The sequence below is a fragment of the Schistocerca piceifrons genome, chromosome 3, assembly GCF_021461385.2.
Source record: "Schistocerca piceifrons isolate TAMUIC-IGC-003096 chromosome 3, iqSchPice1.1, whole genome shotgun sequence".
NCBI lineage: Eukaryota > Metazoa > Arthropoda > Insecta > Orthoptera > Acrididae > Schistocerca > Schistocerca piceifrons.
The window spans coordinates 770,980,982-770,999,826 of record NC_060140.1 but is presented as its reverse complement, the minus strand read 5'-3'; the positions used below and the strand labels follow the sequence as shown (position 1 = coordinate 770,999,826).

The following is an 18,845-nucleotide window of genomic DNA, read 5'->3' as shown; positions in this document are numbered from 1 at the left end:
ATTACGGGAGGGCTACCAGCGCTACGAGACGAGCCATTACGGAAGCGTTAAAATCTTCGCCCGGACAGGGACTCGAACCCTGGACCCTTAGTTTAAAAGCCTAATGCTCTACCGACTGAGCTATCCGGGCTCACGCTTGTTGTGGATGAAGCGGCTGCAAGCAATGTGAATAACTGGAACGCGTGTGTAGGCGTACTACGGTAATTGCTGGCTTCTGGCGCAACTAGCGACTTCACCGACTTGCCACTGACGCTGGTAGCAGCCCAACAACGGACCAGTGCCTCTTCTCCCTTTATCCCGGTGCTGACAGTAATTGCATCTCGTGCCTGTTTCCCCCGATTACGCTCGGTTGAAGCTCCGGAAGGAGGGCGACAAACGAACGTTGGAAGGCCAAAACATGGACGGTCGTGTGCGCAAACACTTCCCATCCGGTACCGGGAGTCGAACCTGGGCCTCCTGGGTGAAAGCCAGGTATCCTAGCCACTTTTTTTTTTTTTTTTTTTACTCAGAAATGAATGTTCTTTATTTATACATAACAGTGTGAAAAATGCTGCTGCATGGGCATGAATGTATTATAACAAACAGAAAACACAAAAACCTATAAGTACTTTCTTTCACAGAGCATTCCACAAGATGAGCAAATTAGAATAACAAAAATCAGTCTTGATGCATTCTTATTTCAAACTTTAGTTAAAGTTTCTATGTTGGGTGCTCCTTTCTTCAAAACGATACTTTTCAATGACCGAGTTTCCCTTTGCATTTCTTGTGACCCTGTAATAGTACTTCAGTTTTTCAACATTCATCAAACGATCCAAGAAGTCTTCATCGTGTGTTATCAGTATGAGCTGAAAATTCTTGTTCTCCCTCCTTAAATTTATAAGGTCTGTGAGAGTTTCTCCAAGACTGTCTATGTTCTCCCTATCCAAATTTGTGGTTGGTTCATCCAGAGCTAAGATTCCACAATTAATACTTAGAATTTCTGCCAAAGCAATTCGGATAACAAGCGACGCTAGAACCTTCTGCCCAGCACTGCAGCGTCCCTTCATATCAATCTCAACATCATTCTTCACCTGAACAACCCGATAGTTGAATGTTCGCTTCTTGTCTGCACTCGTGGTTTCAGGAGCATCTGTTTTAATTTCTATATAATCAATATCATTCCCACGATAGATTTTTCGCCACAGTTCTCTTATAATCGTATTAATCTTCCTCATGCGCTCCTGATGAAAGTAAATGAGTGACCAATCCAAAGCGACAAAGTATTTGTTCAGATCAGCTGATGCTAGCTGGTTTACCTTAATTCGTCGCTGCAGATCATTGTATTTTTTTTCTGCATTTTTATATATGTCCTTATTTAGATCTCGTCGCAGAGTATTCACACTATCTCTTAATTCCTTAAATCGTCCTTCTGAAATTGATTTCTCCTCTTTGACAGCTGAAATTTCTCTGCAGAGACGACTTTTCTCTTCTTCAATGGTTTTCACTTGGAACTTACCAAGGCGCTGTTTTACTTTATCTATTACACTCTTCAGTTCTTCAGCTTCTACCTGTTTCTCCTTCAATATTTTGTTATCTTCAAGTTCTCTTGCTTTCAGCTGCTGATTTGAAATTTTTTCTTTAAGCTTATCAATGTTTTCACACGTTCTTCTGTTTTTATCTGCAAGGGTCTCCTTTTTAGAGTCCAGTTCTATCAATCTTTCTTGAACTGACGTAAGTTTCTCTTTCATGCCGCTCTGTTCATACCGTTGAATGCTATTATGCCAATTACAAATTTCATCATGTTTCCTTCCTTGCTCAACAATCTTATTTTGTCCCTGATCTACATTTTTTCGATTTTCTGTAACTCTAATATTTTTTGACTGCACTGCAGAATCAAGTGTCTCTCTAGCTTCTTGAAGTCGGGTCTCGAGCACCTCAATTTCTGACTGTATCATCACATGCATACTTTGCAACTCCTGCAAACGTTCCTCCAGTTGTCGACGTTTCTGCTGTCCACTTTCGAGCTTCAATTTCTTTTCCATAAGTACATTTTTGCGCTCCCTCAGCTGGTTGACTCTCTCTGAATGCCTTCTCAGTGACTCCTGCTTCATGTGGAGTGCACGCTGAATAGCACTGACTTGTGCTCGAAGCTCCTCCTGCTCTGCCAGGGCTTCCTCCATGGAGCGTGACGATCCTGTGGGCATCTTAGACTGCAGCTCCTGAATTTCTTTGTCTATGCGGCGCAGTTCTGTCTGCAACTGATCAATGCGGACTACATCTCCTTGGATATCCTTTGCCATCTGCTCCTTTGCTTTTGGACCCAGTAACTGCTCCTTCAAATCTTTAATCTGTTTCCGAGCTGCATCTAAAGCCTCTTCTGTTTGATGAAGTGACTCTTTCATTTCTGGTATCTCCTTGGTGCGCATGATATCAGTTCTTTCATAAGCAGGTTTCATTTGCAAAAGTTTATCATATTCCTTTAGCTTATTTTCTAGTTCTTTCTTATTGTCCTGAAGGCGTGCTGGGACTTCACTGACTTTATTACTCAGTTCATATGCAAGTTCAGCAGCTTCAGAAGCGGCTTCAAACTCCCTATGACACAATGGACAGCAAGGATCTTCCTGTTCCAGTTTCTGAATGTAGCGACGGAACATGTATTCCGAAGCACTGAGCGTTCCTTTTTGGTCCTGCAGTTCTTGTATTCTATCAGAAACACTTTGTATGTACTCATCAAAATCTTGCCTGCCACACAAATCATATATTTCTTCTTCAAATTTTCGCAGCTCTCTTTCTTTCAAATCCAACTGCTCCTTGTGATGGGCTCGTTTCACTTCAAGTGCAGCCGCCTCATTCTGCTTACTATTTATCTTCTCATTGATGTTGTTGATCTGACGAGTCAGTTGAAGCATGCAAGCATCCAAGTCATGTTTCAAATTTTGTTGTGGCACTGTAAACAAAAGGTGGCGCAGTGCTTCATTGTGTTTGTTCTTTAGTTTTTTGAGTTCGGACTCCTTAGATGCCTTCAGTTTGTTCTGGATATCAAGCTGTGCCTGCTCACTACTCAACAGCTGCAATGTCTGAACTTCTTTATCCACAATAACTAGCTTATCATCCAGCCTGTTGCTCTCTTGGTGCTGATCTCTAATTTCTTTTTTCAGCTGTTCTTCATCAAGTTCTTGACAAGCAGTTTCCCAGTTAGTTTTTGCTTGCTCCAGTTCTCTTCCTAATTTGACAAGTTCTTCACCAGATTTCTCTATATCTTCAATTTCTGTTTTGACACTCCATTCTTCAGCTTTATTATCTTCTGCTTGTCGTTTTTTTGAGGTGATTTCCTGCTCTAGCTTTGCTTTAGTGTCTCTAGCAATGTCTATTTTACTTTGGAGTTCCTGCTCTTCTCTTTGAAACCTGTTCCGTAACTGCTCAAACTGTACCTTTGACTCTCTTATTTTATCGTCGACTTGATGCATTAAATTTGAGACAAGAACTTCTGAAGAAAATGTATCTTCTTTTACTCTTATTTGAAATGTTTCTGCCAATCTCTGTAGATTCTTATTGCGTGCATCTATTCGAGTATTATGATCTTCTTCCTCTTTCTGAAGTTTTCCAAGAGTCATCTGCTCTTGGCTTGTTTCTTCCAATACTCGCTCCTCATCCCTAGATATCTGCTGAAGTTCAATCTCCATAGATTTCAAGTGCTCCTGCCAGTTCCTTGCTTCAGTTTTAAAACTGTTGATTAAATCAGTTATTTCTTCTAAAGTTTTCCACTCAAGCACTTCCTTAATATTCTTCTTTAAATCTGATTGTTGCGATTCTAGTATTTTCATCTTGTCTTCAGCTCTTTCTTTCTCCCTGGTGAGCTGAAGGAAATCCTTTTCCACATCACAAATTTCATCTAGTTTTTCTAGCAAAGGTGATAGTTTATCGCTCAAGTTATCTATTTTGTCCTGAGTTACTGCCAGACGACTCTCTGCCTCTTGTAAATCCTTCTTTTTTGAAACAGTCTCATCTTTTATCTCTTGTTGTGATTTCAGAAGTTTCTCATCAGTGCTGATTTCTGTATTTACTGCTTTCCTAAGATCTCTGATGTGTTCCAAACATTTATTAAGTTTTGTTGCATCGAATATGGAATCAAACTTCTCCTTGAGTTTCTTTCCCTCATCCATTGGCCAGTTAGAATCTTCTTGATGGCAAAATATAACATTGCTCAGAACAGCTTTTGATACACCAAAAACATGAGACATTTCTAAATTTACATCAATGCACCGTCCACCAACCTGTACAACTTCACCACTAGACTTCTTCCTATGAATTACTGGATCCAGTGTTTTCAATTGCAAATTTTTTGCCTTCTGTGTTGTTTGTAACGTACGTGTGATGACAACTTCTTCGCCTTTGCGATCAGCCATCAACAATTTTATTTGGCCCCTTGTCTCTGGCTGACGAGCCATCTTCGGGTCATGAACAAACGACTGCCCTTGTTTAGTTCCTGCTGGCACCTCACCTGTAGCTGCATACTTCAGGGCTTCAATTGTCGTCGTCTTACCACATCCGTTCTGCCCTAATATCAGCGTCACAGGTGATTGAAACGTAATCATCTGCTGATCACTGTCGTTCGGACCAAAGCTTCGGATTCCCTGTATCTGCATCTTAAGTAATCTAGCCATTATATCGAATTTTAAAGGACCGAATACGAACAAATAACTGTAAACAATATCAATAGTGATACAATCCGTCACATCACGGAAGGGCGCCTATCCTCTAATCAGTGTTACCTACATTAATGTACCAATTGCGCTTTCATAATATGACACTATCTTTAAAACACAAATCATCAACAATTTCTGACAGCCAAATTTCCACGCTGAAAACACATGCCATACACCCGCCAATATCTAATCATGTTTACCATCACTAGACCACACCGGATTTGCTCGATAAACGTGAGATTTACTCCCTCTCCTCTCGCATTTCGTGCTGAATCCGGACTCAGTGGTGTTCTCTGTTTGCGAGCATATTTGCGCGTGCAGACTGGCATGGCGCACAGCTCGAAACTGACTATTCATTGCTGTTTGCATCATATTTTACTCATAACAGGGGAGGAGAAAGGTCAAAGTTGTACCTTGCCATAAGTGGATGTAAACGTTTTGACGCTGAGGCGTGGACTCCTTGTGGATAACAAACGACAATTCAGTTCGTTCCCTAGCAACAGCAACGCCGTTAATTCAGCCATGATGTACAGCAAATTAAATGCCCCTGGTGAGGGTCAAACTCCCTAACTTAAGATTATGAGACCTACGCGCTACCCATTGCGCTACCGAGGCACGTCTGCAACCAACGTCCCAGGAAACTTGGTAACTCTCGCATATTAGAGACAGACAGTTTGCGCTTTCTCAAGAATCTGTTGTGTTGCTACACGTGCTTTCCCGACTTGCTAGATTAAACTGCTGCCGCAGCTTTGTCAACGGAAAGCAGCACTGCCTGAGGTTGCAGTACATCGCCCTTGCGGCACCTGAACACAGCGGCCTGTAGGGCCAGGCTGACGCTCGAGTTCAGAAATAGCACGCTTCCCTCCAATTACGGTCTCTTGCGTGCTGCGTGTTTGGTTCTTCTCACAGCGAATCGTGCTGTACATTCCTGAGGCTGACGCAGCTCAAGCGAGCAATCGGCGCGGCAGCATTATAGCGAGAACAGCAAAACGATGCATCGGCCGGGAGTCGAACCCGGGCCGCCCGCGTGGTAGGCCAACAGCCTACCACTTTTTTAGTTGTTGTTCTCATTTTGTTAGTTGCATTTGTTGGGGGCGGTCGTCCGTGCTTCCCGAGCACATTCCAGGGTAGGTGTCTGCAGGGAAAGTGGGATTGCCACCCAACGACGTCGGATACAACCGAAAAAAGTGCTACACACGCGGAGTCCCCCACTACACTGCCTAAAAGCGACCGCTCATCACTATCGTGTGAGTAACCTTGCAGCCGCGGCAACGAGTCTTGCCCAAAGACGCAGCGTGCGTGGAGGCGCGGCCCGAACGCGTGTGGATGCACCCTCCTACCTCGTAAAGCGCCTACAGCTACCATCACCGTGGGCCGCTGCCGGCGGGCGGGAAGCCGACACAGCGCGGCGTTGGGAGCAGCGGGTGTGCGGTGGTGGTGTAATGGTGAGCATAGTTGCCTTCCAAGCAGTTGATCCGGGTTCGATTCCCGGCCACCGCAACGGGCGCAAATTTTTACGTATGAGTATGCGAGTCACGTGCAGGCCATCCTGTAGTATGTCCCGACTTGTCCCGACTTTGCTCGGCTGACGCGAAAGCTGACGCTTGGAATTCGCCCTTATCAAAAGGACAGGCGCTATAAACGGCTGTGAGAGGTGAGGTGTAGCGAGGTACCAAAACGACAGGCAAACTGCGACATTTTCTGCTCCTTCTTCTTGAACAAAAAAATAAAAAGAAAAGGGACGCAGTCGGTAGGACTCGAACCTACGCTCCCAGAGGGAATCTGATTTCTAGTCAGACGCCTTAACCACTCGGCCACGACTGCTCGTAGCTAAACGTTCCCTCGAATCGTGTATAATCGAACCGGTCTGCGCAGAATGCTGACAGGATACGAACTCCGTGCACTGATTACGGGAGGGCTACCAGCGCTACGAGACGAGCCATTACGGAAGCGTTAAAATCTTCGCCCGGACAGGGACTCGAACCCTGGACCCTTAGTTTAAAAGCCTAATGCTCTACCGACTGAGCTATCCGGGCTCACGCTTGTTGTGGATGAAGCGGCTGCAAGCAATGTGAATAACTGGAACGCGTGTGTAGGCGTACTACGGTAATTGCTGGCTTCTGGCGCAACTAGCGACTTCACCGACTTGCCACTGACGCTGGTAGCAGCCCAACAACGGACCAGTGCCTCTTCTCCCTTTATCCCGGTGCTGACAGTAATTGCATCTCGTGCCTGTTTCCCCCGATTACGCTCGGTTGAAGCTCCGGAAGGAGGGCGACAAACGAACGTTGGAAGGCCAAAACATGGACGGTCGTGTGCGCAAACACTTCCCATCCGGTACCGGGAGTCGAACCTGGGCCTCCTGGGTGAAAGCCAGGTATCCTAGCCACTTTTTTTTTTTTTTTTTTTACTCAGAAATGAATGTTCTTTATTTATACATAACAGTGTGAAAAATGCTGCTGCATGGGCATGAATGTATTATAACAAACAGAAAACACAAAAACCTATAAGTACTTTCTTTCACAGAGCATTCCACAAGATGAGCAAATTAGAATAACAAAAATCAGTCTTGATGCATTCTTATTTCAAACTTTAGTTAAAGTTTCTATGTTGGGTGCTCCTTTCTTCAAAACGATACTTTTCAATGACCGAGTTTCCCTTTGCATTTCTTGTGACCCTGTAATAGTACTTCAGTTTTTCAACATTCATCAAACGATCCAAGAAGTCTTCATCGTGTGTTATCAGTATGAGCTGAAAATTCTTGTTCTCCCTCCTTAAATTTATAAGGTCTGTGAGAGTTTCTCCAAGACTGTCTATGTTCTCCCTATCCAAATTTGTGGTTGGTTCATCCAGAGCTAAGATTCCACAATTAATACTTAGAATTTCTGCCAAAGCAATTCGGATAACAAGCGACGCTAGAACCTTCTGCCCAGCACTGCAGCGTCCCTTCATATCAATCTCAACATCATTCTTCACCTGAACAACCCGATAGTTGAATGTTCGCTTCTTGTCTGCACTCGTGGTTTCAGGAGCATCTGTTTTAATTTCTATATAATCAATATCATTCCCACGATAGATTTTTCGCCACAGTTCTCTTATAATCGTATTAATCTTCCTCATGCGCTCCTGATGAAAGTAAATGAGTGACCAATCCAAAGCGACAAAGTATTTGTTCAGATCAGCTGATGCTAGCTGGTTTACCTTAATTCGTCGCTGCAGATCATTGTATTTTTTTTCTGCATTTTTATATATGTCCTTATTTAGATCTCGTCGCAGAGTATTCACACTATCTCTTAATTCCTTAAATCGTCCTTCTGAAATTGATTTCTCCTCTTTGACAGCTGAAATTTCTCTGCAGAGACGACTTTTCTCTTCTTCAATGGTTTTCACTTGGAACTTACCAAGGCGCTGTTTTACTTTATCTATTACACTCTTCAGTTCTTCAGCTTCTACCTGTTTCTCCTTCAATATTTTGTTATCTTCAAGTTCTCTTGCTTTCAGCTGCTGATTTGAAATTTTTTCTTTAAGCTTATCAATGTTTTCACACGTTCTTCTGTTTTTATCTGCAAGGGTCTCCTTTTTAGAGTCCAGTTCTATCAATCTTTCTTGAACTGACGTAAGTTTCTCTTTCATGCCGCTCTGTTCATACCGTTGAATGCTATTATGCCAATTACAAATTTCATCATGTTTCCTTCCTTGCTCAACAATCTTATTTTGTCCCTGATCTACATTTTTTCGATTTTCTGTAACTCTAATATTTTTTGACTGCACTGCAGAATCAAGTGTCTCTCTAGCTTCTTGAAGTCGGGTCTCGAGCACCTCAATTTCTGACTGTATCATCACATGCATACTTTGCAACTCCTGCAAACGTTCCTCCAGTTGTCGACGTTTCTGCTGTCCACTTTCGAGCTTCAATTTCTTTTCCATAAGTACATTTTTGCGCTCCCTCAGCTGGTTGACTCTCTCTGAATGCCTTCTCAGTGACTCCTGCTTCATGTGGAGTGCACGCTGAATAGCACTGACTTGTGCTCGAAGCTCCTCCTGCTCTGCCAGGGCTTCCTCCATGGAGCGTGACGATCCTGTGGGCATCTTAGACTGCAGCTCCTGAATTTCTTTGTCTATGCGGCGCAGTTCTGTCTGCAACTGATCAATGCGGACTACATCTCCTTGGATATCCTTTGCCATCTGCTCCTTTGCTTTTGGACCCAGTAACTGCTCCTTCAAATCTTTAATCTGTTTCCGAGCTGCATCTAAAGCCTCTTCTGTTTGATGAAGTGACTCTTTCATTTCTGGTATCTCCTTGGTGCGCATGATATCAGTTCTTTCATAAGCAGGTTTCATTTGCAAAAGTTTATCATATTCCTTTAGCTTATTTTCTAGTTCTTTCTTATTGTCCTGAAGGCGTGCTGGGACTTCACTGACTTTATTACTCAGTTCATATGCAAGTTCAGCAGCTTCAGAAGCGGCTTCAAACTCCCTATGACACAATGGACAGCAAGGATCTTCCTGTTCCAGTTTCTGAATGTAGCGACGGAACATGTATTCCGAAGCACTGAGCGTTCCTTTTTGGTCCTGCAGTTCTTGTATTCTATCAGAAACACTTTGTATGTACTCATCAAAATCTTGCCTGCCACACAAATCATATATTTCTTCTTCAAATTTTCGCAGCTCTCTTTCTTTCAAATCCAACTGCTCCTTGTGATGGGCTCGTTTCACTTCAAGTGCAGCCGCCTCATTCTGCTTACTATTTATCTTCTCATTGATGTTGTTGATCTGACGAGTCAGTTGAAGCATGCAAGCATCCAAGTCATGTTTCAAATTTTGTTGTGGCACTGTAAACAAAAGGTGGCGCAGTGCTTCATTGTGTTTGTTCTTTAGTTTTTTGAGTTCGGACTCCTTAGATGCCTTCAGTTTGTTCTGGATATCAAGCTGTGCCTGCTCACTACTCAACAGCTGCAATGTCTGAACTTCTTTATCCACAATAACTAGCTTATCATCCAGCCTGTTGCTCTCTTGGTGCTGATCTCTAATTTCTTTTTTCAGCTGTTCTTCATCAAGTTCTTGACAAGCAGTTTCCCAGTTAGTTTTTGCTTGCTCCAGTTCTCTTCCTAATTTGACAAGTTCTTCACCAGATTTCTCTATATCTTCAATTTCTGTTTTGACACTCCATTCTTCAGCTTTATTATCTTCTGCTTGTCGTTTTTTTGAGGTGATTTCCTGCTCTAGCTTTGCTTTAGTGTCTCTAGCAATGTCTATTTTACTTTGGAGTTCCTGCTCTTCTCTTTGAAACCTGTTCCGTAACTGCTCAAACTGTACCTTTGACTCTCTTATTTTATCGTCGACTTGATGCATTAAATTTGAGACAAGAACTTCTGAAGAAAATGTATCTTCTTTTACTCTTATTTGAAATGTTTCTGCCAATCTCTGTAGATTCTTATTGCGTGCATCTATTCGAGTATTATGATCTTCTTCCTCTTTCTGAAGTTTTCCAAGAGTCATCTGCTCTTGGCTTGTTTCTTCCAATACTCGCTCCTCATCCCTAGATATCTGCTGAAGTTCAATCTCCATAGATTTCAAGTGCTCCTGCCAGTTCCTTGCTTCAGTTTTAAAACTGTTGATTAAATCAGTTATTTCTTCTAAAGTTTTCCACTCAAGCACTTCCTTAATATTCTTCTTTAAATCTGATTGTTGCGATTCTAGTATTTTCATCTTGTCTTCAGCTCTTTCTTTCTCCCTGGTGAGCTGAAGGAAATCCTTTTCCACATCACAAATTTCATCTAGTTTTTCTAGCAAAGGTGATAGTTTATCGCTCAAGTTATCTATTTTGTCCTGAGTTACTGCCAGACGACTCTCTGCCTCTTGTAAATCCTTCTTTTTTGAAACAGTCTCATCTTTTATCTCTTGTTGTGATTTCAGAAGTTTCTCATCAGTGCTGATTTCTGTATTTACTGCTTTCCTAAGATCTCTGATGTGTTCCAAACATTTATTAAGTTTTGTTGCATCGAATATGGAATCAAACTTCTCCTTGAGTTTCTTTCCCTCATCCATTGGCCAGTTAGAATCTTCTTGATGGCAAAATATAACATTGCTCAGAACAGCTTTTGATACACCAAAAACATGAGACATTTCTAAATTTACATCAATGCACCGTCCACCAACCTGTACAACTTCACCACTAGACTTCTTCCTATGAATTACTGGATCCAGTGTTTTCAATTGCAAATTTTTTGCCTTCTGTGTTGTTTGTAACGTACGTGTGATGACAACTTCTTCGCCTTTGCGATCAGCCATCAACAATTTTATTTGGCCCCTTGTCTCTGGCTGACGAGCCATCTTCGGGTCATGAACAAACGACTGCCCTTGTTTAGTTCCTGCTGGCACCTCACCTGTAGCTGCATACTTCAGGGCTTCAATTGTCGTCGTCTTACCACATCCGTTCTGCCCTAATATCAGCGTCACAGGTGATTGAAACGTAATCATCTGCTGATCACTGTCGTTCGGACCAAAGCTTCGGATTCCCTGTATCTGCATCTTAAGTAATCTAGCCATTATATCGAATTTTAAAGGACCGAATACGAACAAATAACTGTAAACAATATCAATAGTGATACAATCCGTCACATCACGGAAGGGCGCCTATCCTCTAATCAGTGTTACCTACATTAATGTACCAATTGCGCTTTCATAATATGACACTATCTTTAAAACACAAATCATCAACAATTTCTGACAGCCAAATTTCCACGCTGAAAACACATGCCATACACCCGCCAATATCTAATCATGTTTACCATCACTAGACCACACCGGATTTGCTCGATAAACGTGAGATTTACTCCCTCTCCTCTCGCATTTCGTGCTGAATCCGGACTCAGTGGTGTTCTCTGTTTGCGAGCATATTTGCGCGTGCAGACTGGCATGGCGCACAGCTCGAAACTGACTATTCATTGCTGTTTGCATCATATTTTACTCATAACAGGGGAGGAGAAAGGTCAAAGTTGTACCTTGCCATAAGTGGATGTAAACGTTTTGACGCTGAGGCGTGGACTCCTTGTGGATAACAAACGACAATTCAGTTCGTTCCCTAGCAACAGCAACGCCGTTAATTCAGCCATGATGTACAGCAAATTAAATGCCCCTGGTGAGGGTCAAACTCCCTAACTTAAGATTATGAGACCTACGCGCTACCCATTGCGCTACCGAGGCACGTCTGCAACCAACGTCCCAGGAAACTTGGTAACTCTCGCATATTAGAGACAGACAGTTTGCGCTTTCTCAAGAATCTGTTGTGTTGCTACACGTGCTTTCCCGACTTGCTAGATTAAACTGCTGCCGCAGCTTTGTCAACGGAAAGCAGCACTGCCTGAGGTTGCAGTACATCGCCCTTGCGGCACCTGAACACAGCGGCCTGTAGGGCCAGGCTGACGCTCGAGTTCAGAAATAGCACGCTTCCCTCCAATTACGGTCTCTTGCGTGCTGCGTGTTTGGTTCTTCTCACAGCGAATCGTGCTGTACATTCCTGAGGCTGACGCAGCTCAAGCGAGCAATCGGCGCGGCAGCATTATAGCGAGAACAGCAAAACGATGCATCGGCCGGGAGTCGAACCCGGGCCGCCCGCGTGGTAGGCCAACAGCCTACCACTTTTTTAGTTGTTGTTCTCATTTTGTTAGTTGCATTTGTTGGGGGCGGTCGTCCGTGCTTCCCGAGCACATTCCAGGGTAGGTGTCTGCAGGGAAAGTGGGATTGCCACCCAACGACGTCGGATACAACCGAAAAAAGTGCTACACACGCGGAGTCCCCCACTACACTGCCTAAAAGCGACCGCTCATCACTATCGTGTGAGTAACCTTGCAGCCGCGGCAACGAGTCTTGCCCAAAGACGCAGCGTGCGTGGAGGCGCGGCCCGAACGCGTGTGGATGCACCCTCCTACCTCGTAAAGCGCCTACAGCTACCATCACCGTGGGCCGCTGCCGGCGGGCGGGAAGCCGACACAGCGCGGCGTTGGGAGCAGCGGGTGTGCGGTGGTGGTGTAATGGTGAGCATAGTTGCCTTCCAAGCAGTTGATCCGGGTTCGATTCCCGGCCACCGCAACGGGCGCAAATTTTTACGTATGAGTATGCGAGCCACGTGCAGGCCATCCTGTAGTATGTCCCGACTTGTCCCGACTTTGCTCGGCTGACGCGAAAGCTGACGCTTGGAATTCGCCCTTATCAAAAGGACAGGCGCTATAAACGGCTGTGAGAGGTGAGGTGTAGCGAGGTACCAAAACGACAGGCAAACTGCGACATTTTCTGCTCCTTCTTCTTGAACAAAAAAATAAAAAGAAAAGGGACGCAGTCGGTAGGACTCGAATCTACGCTCCCAGAGGGAATCTGATTTCTAGTCAGACGCCTTAACCACTCGGCCACGACTGCTCGTAGCTAAACGTTCCCTCGAATCGTGTATAATCGAACCGGTCTGCGCAGAATGCTGACAGGATACGAACTCCGTGCACTGATTACGGGAGGGCTACCAGCGCTACGAGACGAGCCATTACGGAAGCGTTAAAATCTTCGCCCGGACAGGGACTCGAACCCTGGACCCTTAGTTTAAAAGCCTAATGCTCTACCGACTGAGCTATCCGGGCTCACGCTTGTTGTGGATGAAGCGGCTGCAAGCAATGTGAATAACTGGAACGCGTGTGTAGGCGTACTACGGTAATTGCTGGCTTCTGGCGCAACTAGCGACTTCACCGACTTGCCACTGACGCTGGTAGCAGCCCAACAACGGACCAGTGCCTCTTCTCCCTTTATCCCGGTGCTGACAGTAATTGCATCTCGTGCCTGTTTCCCCCGATTACGCTCGGTTGAAGCTCCGGAAGGAGGGCGACAAACGAACGTTGGAAGGCCAAAACATGGACGGTCGTGTGCGCAAACACTTCCCATCCGGTACCGGGAGTCGAACCTGGGCCTCCTGGGTGAAAGCCAGGTATCCTAGCCACTTTTTTTTTTTTTTTTTTTACTCAGAAATGAATGTTCTTTATTTATACATAACAGTGTGAAAAATGCTGCTGCATGGGCATGAATGTATTATAACAAACAGAAAACACAAAAACCTATAAGTACTTTCTTTCACAGAGCATTCCACAAGATGAGCAAATTAGAATAACAAAAATCAGTCTTGATGCATTCTTATTTCAAACTTTAGTTAAAGTTTCTATGTTGGGTGCTCCTTTCTTCAAAACGATACTTTTCAATGACCGAGTTTCCCTTTGCATTTCTTGTGACCCTGTAATAGTACTTCAGTTTTTCAACATTCATCAAACGATCCAAGAAGTCTTCATCGTGTGTTATCAGTATGAGCTGAAAATTCTTGTTCTCCCTCCTTAAATTTATAAGGTCTGTGAGAGTTTCTCCAAGACTGTCTATGTTCTCCCTATCCAAATTTGTGGTTGGTTCATCCAGAGCTAAGATTCCACAATTAATACTTAGAATTTCTGCCAAAGCAATTCGGATAACAAGCGACGCTAGAACCTTCTGCCCAGCACTGCAGCGTCCCTTCATATCAATCTCAACATCATTCTTCACCTGAACAACCCGATAGTTGAATGTTCGCTTCTTGTCTGCACTCGTGGTTTCAGGAGCATCTGTTTTAATTTCTATATAATCAATATCATTCCCACGATAGATTTTTCGCCACAGTTCTCTTATAATCGTATTAATCTTCCTCATGCGCTCCTGATGAAAGTAAATGAGTGACCAATCCAAAGCGACAAAGTATTTGTTCAGATCAGCTGATGCTAGCTGGTTTACCTTAATTCGTCGCTGCAGATCATTGTATTTTTTTCTGCATTTTTATATATGTCCTTATTTAGATCTCGTCGCAGAGTATTCACACTATCTCTTAATTCCTTAAATCGTCCTTCTGAAATTGATTTCTCCTCTTTGACAGCTGAAATTTCTCTGCAGAGACGACTTTTCTCTTCTTCAATGGTTTTCACTTGGAACTTACCAAGGCGCTGTTTTACTTTATCTATTACACTCTTCAGTTCTTCAGCTTCTACCTGTTTCTCCTTCAATATTTTGTTATCTTCAAGTTCTCTTGCTTTCAGCTGCTGATTTGAAATTTTTTCTTTAAGCTTATCAATGTTTTCACACGTTCTTCTGTTTTTATCTGCAAGGGTCTCCTTTTTAGAGTCCAGTTCTATCAATCTTTCTTGAACTGACGTAAGTTTCTCTTTCATGCCGCTCTGTTCATACCGTTGAATGCTATTATGCCAATTACAAATTTCATCATGTTTCCTTCCTTGCTCAACAATCTTATTTTGTCCCTGATCTACATTTTTTCGATTTTCTGTAACTCTAATATTTTTTGACTGCACTGCAGAATCAAGTGTCTCTCTAGCTTCTTGAAGTCGGGTCTCGAGCACCTCAATTTCTGACTGTATCATCACATGCATACTTTGCAACTCCTGCAAACGTTCCTCCAGTTGTCGACGTTTCTGCTGTCCACTTTCGAGCTTCAATTTCTTTTCCATAAGTACATTTTTGCGCTCCCTCAGCTGGTTGACTCTCTCTGAATGCCTTCTCAGTGACTCCTGCTTCATGTGGAGTGCACGCTGAATAGCACTGACTTGTGCTCGAAGCTCCTCCTGCTCTGCCAGGGCTTCCTCCATGGAGCGTGACGATCCTGTGGGCATCTTAGACTGCAGCTCCTGAATTTCTTTGTCTATGCGGCGCAGTTCTGTCTGCAACTGATCAATGCGGACTACATCTCCTTGGATATCCTTTGCCATCTGCTCCTTTGCTTTTGGACCCAGTAACTGCTCCTTCAAATCTTTAATCTGTTTCCGAGCTGCATCTAAAGCCTCTTCTGTTTGATGAAGTGACTCTTTCATTTCTGGTATCTCCTTGGTGCGCATGATATCAGTTCTTTCATAAGCAGGTTTCATTTGCAAAAGTTTATCATATTCCTTTAGCTTATTTTCTAGTTCTTTCTTATTGTCCTGAAGGCGTGCTGGGACTTCACTGACTTTATTACTCAGTTCATATGCAAGTTCAGCAGCTTCAGAAGCGGCTTCAAACTCCCTATGACACAATGGACAGCAAGGATCTTCCTGTTCCAGTTTCTGAATGTAGCGACGGAACATGTATTCCGAAGCACTGAGCGTTCCTTTTTGGTCCTGCAGTTCTTGTATTCTATCAGAAACACTTTGTATGTACTCATCAAAATCTTGCCTGCCACACAAATCATATATTTCTTCTTCAAATTTTCGCAGCTCTCTTTCTTTCAAATCCAACTGCTCCTTGTGATGGGCTCGTTTCACTTCAAGTGCAGCCGCCTCATTCTGCTTACTATTTATCTTCTCATTGATGTTGTTGATCTGACGAGTCAGTTGAAGCATGCAAGCATCCAAGTCATGTTTCAAATTTTGTTGTGGCACTGTAAACAAAAGGTGGCGCAGTGCTTCATTGTGTTTGTTCTTTAGTTTTTTGAGTTCGGACTCCTTAGATGCCTTCAGTTTGTTCTGGATATCAAGCTGTGCCTGCTCACTACTCAACAGCTGCAATGTCTGAACTTCTTTATCCACAATAACTAGCTTATCATCCAGCCTGTTGCTCTCTTGGTGCTGATCTCTAATTTCTTTTTTCAGCTGTTCTTCATCAAGTTCTTGACAAGCAGTTTCCCAGTTAGTTTTTGCTTGCTCCAGTTCTCTTCCTAATTTGACAAGTTCTTCACCAGATTTCTCTATATCTTCAATTTCTGTTTTGACACTCCATTCTTCAGCTTTATTATCTTCTGCTTGTCGTTTTTTTGAGGTGATTTCCTGCTCTAGCTTTGCTTTAGTGTCTCTAGCAATGTCTATTTTACTTTGGAGTTCCTGCTCTTCTCTTTGAAACCTGTTCCGTAACTGCTCAAACTGTACCTTTGACTCTCTTATTTTATCGTCGACTTGATGCATTAAATTTGAGACAAGAACTTCTGAAGAAAATGTATCTTCTTTTACTCTTATTTGAAATGTTTCTGCCAATCTCTGTAGATTCTTATTGCGTGCATCTATTCGAGTATTATGATCTTCTTCCTCTTTCTGAAGTTTTCCAAGAGTCATCTGCTCTTGGCTTGTTTCTTCCAATACTCGCTCCTCATCCCTAGATATCTGCTGAAGTTCAATCTCCATAGATTTCAAGTGCTCCTGCCAGTTCCTTGCTTCAGTTTTAAAACTGTTGATTAAATCAGTTATTTCTTCTAAAGTTTTCCACTCAAGCACTTCCTTAATATTCTTCTTTAAATCTGATTGTTGCGATTCTAGTATTTTCATCTTGTCTTCAGCTCTTTCTTTCTCCCTGGTGAGCTGAAGGAAATCCTTTTCCACATCACAAATTTCATCTAGTTTTTCTAGCAAAGGTGATAGTTTATCGCTCAAGTTATCTATTTTGTCCTGAGTTACTGCCAGACGACTCTCTGCCTCTTGTAAATCCTTCTTTTTTGAAACAGTCTCATCTTTTATCTCTTGTTGTGATTTCAGAAGTTTCTCATCAGTGCTGATTTCTGTATTTACTGCTTTCCTAAGATCTCTGATGTGTTCCAAACATTTATTAAGTTTTGTTGCATCGAATATGGAATCAAACTTCTCCTTGAGTTTCTTTCCCTCATCCATTGGCCAGTTAGAATCTTCTTGATGGCAAAATATAACATTGCTCAGAACAGCTTTTGATACACCAAAAACATGAGACATTTCTAAATTTACATCAATGCACCGTCCACCAACCTGTACAACTTCACCACTAGACTTCTTCCTATGAATTACTGGATCCAGTGTTTTCAATTGCAAATTTTTTGCCTTCTGTGTTGTTTGTAACGTACGTGTGATGACAACTTCTTCGCCTTTGCGATCAGCCATCAACAATTTTATTTGGCCCCTTGTCTCTGGCTGACGAGCCATCTTCGGGTCATGAACAAACGACTGCCCTTGTTTAGTTCCTGCTGGCACCTCACCTGTAGCTGCATACTTCAGGGCTTCAATTGTCGTCGTCTTACCACATCCGTTCTGCCCTAATATCAGCGTCACAGGTGATTGAAACGTAATCATCTGCTGATCACTGTCGTTCGGACCAAAGCTTCGGATTCCCTGTATCTGCATCTTAAGTAATCTAGCCATTATATCGAATTTTAAAGGACCGAATACGAACAAATAACTGTAAACAATATCAATAGTGATACAATCCGTCACATCACGGAAGGGCGCCTATCCTCTAATCAGTGTTACCTACATTAATGTACCAATTGCGCTTTCATAATATGACACTATCTTTAAAACACAAATCATCAACAATTTCTGACAGCCAAATTTCCACGCTGAAAACACATGCCATACACCCGCCAATATCTAATCATGTTTACCATCACTAGACCACACCGGATTTGCTCGATAAACGTGAGATTTACTCCCTCTCCTCTCGCATTTCGTGCTGAATCCGGACTCAGTGGTGTTCTCTGTTTGCGAGCATATTTGCGCGTGCAGACTGGCATGGCGCACAGCTCGAAACTGACTATTCATTGCTGTTTGCATCATATTTTACTCATAACAGGGGAGGAGAAAGGTCAAAGTTGTACCTTGCCATAAGTGGATGTAAACGTTTTGACGCTGAGGCGTGGACTCCTTGTGGATAACAAACGACAATTCAGTTCGTTCCCTAGCAACAGCAACGCCGTTAATTCAGCCATGATGTACAGCAAATTAAATGCCCCTGGTGAGGGTCAAACTCCCTAACTTAAGATTATGAGACCTACGCGCTACCCATTGCGCTACCGAGGCACGTCTGCAACCAACGTCCCAGGAAACTTGGTAACTCTCGCATATTAGAGACAGACAGTTTGCGCTTTCTCAAGAATCTGTTGTGTTGCTACACGTGCTTTCCCGACTTGCTAGATTAAACTGCTGCCGCAGCTTTGTCAACGGAAAGCAGCACTGCCTGAGGTTGCAGTACATCGCCCTTGCGGCACCTGAACACAGCGGCCTGTAGGGCCAGGCTGACGCTCGAGTTCAGAAATAGCACGCTTCCCTCCAATTACGGTCTCTTGCGTGCTGCGTGTTTGGTTCTTCTCACAGCGAATCGTGCTGTACATTCCTGAGGCTGACGCAGCTCAAGCGAGCAATCGGCGCGGCAGCATTATAGCGA

At 43.3% G+C, this 18,845-nt stretch overlaps 3 protein-coding genes and 7 non-coding genes across 10 annotated transcripts; 2 read left to right on the top strand and 8 right to left on the bottom strand.

The window, feature by feature from the left end:
* Positions 1–57: 57 nt before the first annotated feature.
* Trnak-uuu lies at positions 58–130 on the bottom strand. The gene has a single exon. It is a non-coding gene; the product is annotated as a tRNA-Lys (tRNA).
* A 556-nt stretch (positions 131–686) lies between these two features.
* LOC124789044 (DNA repair protein RAD50-like) lies at positions 687–4,643 on the bottom strand. The gene has a single exon (XM_047256334.1). The coding sequence runs from the start codon at positions 4,641–4,643 to the stop codon at positions 687–689; it is 3,957 nt and encodes a 1,318-aa protein (XP_047112290.1).
* A 1,470-nt stretch (positions 4,644–6,113) lies between these two features.
* On the top strand, positions 6,114–6,185 carry Trnag-ucc. The gene has a single exon. It is a non-coding gene; the product is annotated as a tRNA-Gly (tRNA).
* A 242-nt stretch (positions 6,186–6,427) lies between these two features.
* Positions 6,428–6,509, bottom strand: Trnas-aga. The gene has a single exon. It is a non-coding gene; the product is annotated as a tRNA-Ser (tRNA).
* Positions 6,510–6,648: 139 nt separating this feature from the next.
* On the bottom strand, positions 6,649–6,721 carry Trnak-uuu. Its single transcript has one exon. It is a non-coding gene; the product is annotated as a tRNA-Lys (tRNA).
* A 556-nt stretch (positions 6,722–7,277) lies between these two features.
* On the bottom strand, positions 7,278–11,234 carry LOC124789043 (DNA repair protein RAD50-like). The gene has a single exon (XM_047256333.1). It carries the CDS (start codon positions 11,232–11,234, stop codon positions 7,278–7,280), a length of 3,957 nt encoding a protein of 1,318 aa, XP_047112289.1.
* A 1,470-nt stretch (positions 11,235–12,704) lies between these two features.
* Positions 12,705–12,776, top strand: Trnag-ucc. The gene has a single exon. It is a non-coding gene; the product is annotated as a tRNA-Gly (tRNA).
* A 242-nt stretch (positions 12,777–13,018) lies between these two features.
* Trnas-aga lies at positions 13,019–13,100 on the bottom strand. The gene has a single exon. It is a non-coding gene; the product is annotated as a tRNA-Ser (tRNA).
* A 139-nt stretch (positions 13,101–13,239) lies between these two features.
* Positions 13,240–13,312, bottom strand: Trnak-uuu. The gene has a single exon. It is a non-coding gene; the product is annotated as a tRNA-Lys (tRNA).
* A 1,161-nt stretch (positions 13,313–14,473) lies between these two features.
* LOC124789042 (DNA repair protein RAD50-like) lies at positions 14,474–17,824 on the bottom strand. The gene has a single exon (XM_047256332.1). It carries the CDS (start codon positions 17,822–17,824, stop codon positions 14,474–14,476), a length of 3,351 nt encoding a protein of 1,116 aa, XP_047112288.1.
* Between the last annotated feature and the right edge of the window lie 1,021 nt (positions 17,825–18,845).

What these genes read in the sequence shown, in the direction of transcription:
- LOC124789043 (XM_047256333.1), bottom strand. Translation starts at nt 11,234, where the DNA reads ATGGCTAGATTACTTAAGATGCAGATACAGGGAATCCGAAGCTTTGGT.
- LOC124789042 (XM_047256332.1), bottom strand. Translation starts at nt 17,824, where the DNA reads ATGGCTAGATTACTTAAGATGCAGATACAGGGAATCCGAAGCTTTGGT.
- LOC124789044 (XM_047256334.1), bottom strand. Translation starts at nt 4,643, where the DNA reads ATGGCTAGATTACTTAAGATGCAGATACAGGGAATCCGAAGCTTTGGT.